Source organism: Mus pahari, chromosome 10, assembly GCF_900095145.1.
Source record: "Mus pahari chromosome 10, PAHARI_EIJ_v1.1, whole genome shotgun sequence".
NCBI classification, from domain to species: Eukaryota; Metazoa; Chordata; class Mammalia; order Rodentia; family Muridae; genus Mus; species Mus pahari.
Genome location: NC_034599.1, coordinates 49,367,191 through 49,373,190, shown reverse-complemented (window position 1 = coordinate 49,373,190; position 6,000 = coordinate 49,367,191). Strand labels below are relative to the sequence as shown.

At 39.7% G+C, this 6,000-nt stretch overlaps 1 protein-coding gene across 4 annotated transcripts in view; it reads left to right on the top strand.

Moving 5' to 3' along the window:
* Positions 1-6,000, top strand: part of Dmxl2 (Dmx like 2) — a 135,911-nt gene that overhangs the window by 77,038 nt on the left and 52,873 nt on the right. For all 4 annotated transcript variants that reach the window (XM_021205952.2, XM_029542783.1, XM_021205951.2 and 1 more), the window contains exons 16-17: positions 279-398; positions 3,825-4,052. In XM_021205952.2, coding sequence (XP_021061611.1) covers positions 279-398; positions 3,825-4,052 — 348 coding nt within the window. The remainder of the gene's footprint in view (positions 1-278; positions 399-3,824; positions 4,053-6,000) is intronic.

Below are 6,000 nucleotides of genomic sequence, written 5' to 3'. Positions count from 1 at the left end.
CTGGAGTTAGGGCAGCTAACGAAGGGTGAGGTAAGGTTACTTGGTAGCATCACCAGAGATGATGTAACTGACATGGGAGGTATGCATAGCCAGCAATCTTTAAAGCNCCCAGGTCTGGTAACATTAAGGAGCTGACGTTTCCTTCTTAATACCTTAATACAGTGGGAATTAGTCAATAAGAATTTTAGAAAGGACAAATCTTTTCTTTTACCATTAGAAATCCTTTTCTCATTAATAGTTAATAATAATTTAATTATTCTTTTCCCTTTGAACAATAGGATATCGACCACCACCATTTTCAGAAAAATTCTTTTTAGTAGTCATTGAGAAGGATGGAAATAATAACTCTATTCTCCATATGTGGCACCTTCATCTTAAATCTGTACAAGCGTGCTTAGGTAAGAAATTATATTGCTATTTTATACAGAGGTAATGTAAAATAAAGACATTTTAATAGAAAATGCTTTAGATTGGTTGATTCTTTTTTTAAATTATTAGATTTTTAAAAATTTACATTTCAAATATTATCCCCTTTTCCAGTCCCCCCCCCAAAACCCTTGTATTCCATATCCTCTCCCCCTGTTTCTATGAGGGTGTTACCCCACCCACCCACCCACTCCTGTCTCCTCGCCCTAGAATTCCCCTACAGCGGAGCATCCATTGAGCCTTCACAGGACCAAGGACCTCTCCTCCCATTGATGTATGACAAGGCAAATCCTCTGCTTCATATGTGGCTGGAGCCATGGGTCCCTCCATGTGTACTCCTTGGTTGGTGGCTTAGTCCCTGGAGACTCTGGGGGGTTTGGTTGGTTGATATTGTTGTTCTTCCTATGGGGTTGCAAACTCCTTCAGCTCCTTCAGTCCTTTCTCTTAACTCTTCCATTGGGGATCTCGTGCTCAGTCCAATTGTTGGCTGTGAGCATCCACTTCTGTATTTGTCAGGCTCTGGCAGGACCTCTCATGAGACAGCTATATCAGGCTCCTTTCAGCAAGCATATCTTGGCATACACAACAGTGTCTGGGTTTGGTGACTGTATACAGGGCGGATCCCCAGGTAGGGCAGTCTCTGGATGGCTTTTCCTTCAGTCTTTGCTCTATACTTTGTCTCCATATTTGCTCCCGTGAGTATTTTGTTCCCCTTTCTAAGAAGGACCAAAGCACCCACACTATGCTCTTCCTTCTTCTTGAGCTTCATGTGGTCTATGAATTGTACTTTAGGTATTCTGAGCTTTTGGGCTATTATCCACTTATCAGTGAGTGCATACCATGTGTGTTTGTTTGGGGTTGGGTTACCTCACTCAGGATGATACTTTTTAGTTCTATCCACTTGCCTAAGAATTTCATGAATTCATTGTTTTTAGTAGCTGAATAGTACTCCATTGTATAAATGTACCACATTTTCTGTATCCATTCCTCTGTTGAAGGACATCTGGGTTCTTTCCAGCTTCTAGCTATTTATAAATAAGGCTGCTATGAACATAGTGGAGCATGTGTCCTTATTACAAGTTGGAACATCTTCTGGGTATATGCCCAGGAATGGTATAGCTGGATCCTCAGGTAATACTATGCCCACTTTTCTGATGAACTGCCAGACTGACTTCCAGAGTGGTACCAGTTTGCAATCCCACCAGCAATGGAGGAGTGTTCCTCTTTCTTCACATCCTTGCCAGTATTTACTGTCACCTGAGTTTTTGATCTTAGCCATTCTGATTGGTGTGAGNTGGAATCTTAGGGTTGTTTTGATTTGCATTTCCCTGATGACTAAGGATGTTGAACATTTCTTTAGGTACTTCTTAGCCATTTGATATTCCTCAGTTAATAATTCTTTGTTTAGCTCTATACCCCATTTTTTTGTTTTTGCTTTTTGTTTTTTATTTTTGTTTTTGGTTTTTTTGAGACAGGGTTTCTCTGAGTAGTCCTGGCTGTCCTGGAACTCACTCTGTAGACCAGGCTGGCCTTGAACTCAGAAATTCACCTGCCTCTGCCTCCCAAGTGCTGGGTTTAAAGGCGTGCGCCACCACACCCAACCTGTACCCCATTTTTAATAGGGTTATTTGATTCTCTGGAATCTAACTTCTTGAGTTCTTTGTATATATTGGATATTAGCCCTCTATTGGATGTAGGATTGGTAAAGATCTTTTCCTAATCTGTTGGTTGCCATTTTGTCCTATTCACAGTGTCCTTTGTTCTACAGAAGCTTTGCAATTTTATGAGGTCCCATTTGTCAATTCTTGATCTTAGAGCATGAGCCACTGGTGTTCTGTTCAGGAAACTTTCCCTTGTACCCATGTGTTTGAGGCTCTTCCCCACTTTTTCCTCTATAAGTTTCAGTTTATCTGGTTTTATGTGGAGATTTTTGATCCACTTGGACTTGAGCTTTGTACAAGGAGATAAGGATGGGTCAATTTGCATTAGAAATGAACTATAAATTGAGTTGATAAATTATGATGATGATGATAGAGCCTACGCTGTTACAAAAGCCCAGCCTAAGATTCTCAGTCTCCTGAGTTCTAGGTTTGGAAGATACATGCAGCCATGCTGAGTTTCTGAAACAGACTGATCCTCAAAATAAACCAGTCTGCTGGCACATTATATATATGGGAAATAAAAAAAAAAAAGGTTGACTGAGTTATTTTAGTTAACAGTTATGGAGTACCTGCTGTCTGGTTGTGGAAACCACGTTTGTAAGTCAGCCCTGCTGCTCAGAGTCGATGTGGTACATATGTAGAGTCTTTCCTTGTTCTCTGAAACACTGTGCTTCAGCCTAGCATTGTGAGCAACAGTTGTTTGGCAAAGTGGGATTGAACACTTTGAGCATTGAGTTAGCATTGAGAAGCACAGTAGTATAGATGATAAAGTGTTCCATGAGTGCTTTACTGTGCACACTCAGATCAATCAGGAAGCAAAGACATTGAATTTTTTCAGGGTGAGGGGTTAGTGCTACATTTGGCATGCAAGGATTTTATCAGTGAGCTACACTCACCCCAGAGCAGTTTTTTTTTGTTGTTGTTGTTCTTTCTTTTTTGATACATAATCTCATCTTGTAGCCTAAGCTATCCATGAACTCACTCTGTAGGCTATATTGAGTTTTTTTTTTTAATTTTTAAATTGTGCTTTTTGATTGTAAAAGAATCACAGGTATAGCCCTATCATGCTGAGTCCACTGTTGCTGGACAATAAGATATCGTACATATAATTTTATTTTTAATTTACCTATGGTAGGTATTTTTATGGATTACAGTATGACTTGACTTGTCAATACTCAGTGTAATGTGTAATCTTTGATTTAGTGTAACTGGTTTATTCTCTTAAGCATCTACTTTAAATTACCACAAAGGTCTAAGAGCTGTTGAAAGATTTTCTTATTTTTGGTATTAATTTTGCTAGTAACCAGTTTTATGAACATTAAATAAGTGCCCTAGCAATCTTACTAGCTCACTAGGCTGTTTATTACAAGTACAGATCACTGAGGTCTGTCCCAAGTTGATGTAATCAGTCTCTGGGGTTAGACACAGGAGTTCGTACGGTAATGTGTTTCTTAGGTCTTTAGTGTGTTTAAGGTTTAGGAATGCTGTACTATGTAACTTAAGGCTTAGATCTCATAGGTTGTGGTTCTCCTTTGACATGTCCCTGCGAAGAAGTAGGTCATGGTAAGAAGGAACTAAACAGTTGAAAAGTATATATTTCTCAAGGAAAACAGTGAGTCCAAAAATTGTCTCTCAAAAAGTGGGAATATTTATAAAAATTGTATTTCTTAGAGAATAATAAAATGTCTCATCTTGTATGAATAGTGGTGATAATTCATCTCAAATTTATTTGCAAAGCCAAAGCTGCAGAGGGCATCTCATCTGACAGTCTGCTTTCAGTCCCGGGACAGAAGAACCTGGACTCTTCTCCAGAAACCTCCTCTAGCGTGAGCTCCATGCCACATTCCTCATCCATTGCCAATCTTCAAACTGCTAGTAAACTTATTCTGAGCTCCAGACTTGTATATAGCCAGCCCCTGGATCTGCCGGAAGCTGTTGAAGTAATAAGAGCCACGCCTTCAGCAGGTAAAGTGTTGTTGAGACTGAGCAATGGTACCTCTGAGTGTTACCTTCTAATATATGTGCTGCAGTGACATTGAGGTAGTTATTGCCAGTAGTGATCCACCCTTTAGAAATAGGTTTGGTTTTTCCCCCTGATAGTTTTTTTTTTATTCACTTTGCATCCTCTCTTTCCTCTCCTCCCAGTCCCACCCTTACAAGTCTCTCCCCTATAGTCCCCTCCCTTGGGTACCACCCACCCTGGGACATCTAGTCCAGCAGGTCTAGGCACATCCCCTCACCAACTCCACGCAGGGGAAAGGATCCAGTGGCAGGGAACAGAGACTAAGACAGCCCTTACACCACTTGTTAGGGGACCCACGTGAAGACCAAGCTGCACATTTGCTACAAATAGAAACATGTTTCTGTTAATAATAATTTTTTTGTTTGTTTTTCAAGTCAGGTTTCACTGTATAGCTTTGGCTGTCCTGGAACTCACTCTGTAGACCAGGCTGACCTTGAGCTCAGAAATCCGCCTGCCTCTGCCTCTCAAGTGCTGGGATTAAAGGTGTGCGCCACCACTGCCCAGCATCAATAATAATTTTTATAATAAATTCCATTTGCTGGTTCTCTCCAAACCATGTGCACATGGAGGAATGGGTTATGGTGAGAAGAAACCAAACTGTTTAAAAATACAGCTTTTCTTAAGGTAACCAAGGAGTCTGGAAATTATCTCCGAAGAAGTAGAAGTACTTCTAAGACACTGTATTTATTCCCTCTTGTTTTTTCTCATTATGTAGCACATGTTGGCCTTGAACTCATGACAGTCTTCCTGTCTTAGCATCCTGGGTGTTGGGATTACATTTTCCTTCAAAAGTATCTGTCAAACCTTGTTCACACATACATAATAAAGGTAAAACATGGTTAGTGCAGAGTGAGACCTTAAATTAAAATATTTTACATTTGTAAATTTATTTATTTATTGGGATGGGATATGCTACAACATATATCTGGAGGTCACATACGGTGCAGGAGTCAATTCCGGTAGGTTCAGAGGTCTCACTGGAGTTATCAGATTTGGGGCCAAGCACCTTTATCTGCTAAGCCTTCTAGCTGTAAATACAACAATTAAATGAACTTCAGTGATTTGCATACAAACTCATTTCTTCTATGAGGTTTTGCCATGATAGTATTCTAAAATACATGTAGACAAGATATACCTCACATTAGAATATGTATTTCTGGATGTTGAAATGGCTCTGCTGGTAGAGGCATTCTCTGTAGACTCAGTGACCTGAGTGCAAGCTCGAGTCCTAGAGAGTGGCAGGAGGCCTCCACATGTATACCATGACACATGTGCACCTGCCCTCACACACTATAAAAAGTTTTTAAAATTAAAGATATGTCATCTATCTACTTATCATTGTTCAGTCTGCCTGTCTGTCCATCTATCCATCCATCCATGCAATTTTCAGAACTGGATGTTTCTGGCCTGCAATGATATACTGACTTTAGTAAGGTAGGTCAGGTAATTTGAAGGATTGGATTCGAGACTGCACACATGAAATGACTTGTCACCTGTGGAACTCTAGCTGGAGAGTCCCTAGGTAATGATACTGACAAATCACAGTGGAGGTCTGGTCTTGTTCTGCTTTATAGTAGATGATATTGAGTATAGCATTTTTTTACTTATCTCTAAGACAGATCTTCATTCACAGTTGAAAGATTATCCTGAGAAGATTTTTATTATGGGCTTTTGTGTTTGATTCAGATCTAAACAATTCATTTTGGTTTTGTTTGTTTTCTTGATAGAGAAATTGTTTTGGTTTTGTCTTTTTTTTTTTTTTTTTTTTGACAGAGCCTTACTTTGTAACTGAAGCTGGGCTGGAACTCATTAATGTACGTAGGAAAATCTGGAACTTTTAATCCTGCCTCTGTCACCCTGGTTTCCCAGGGATATTTTCCAAATACAGAA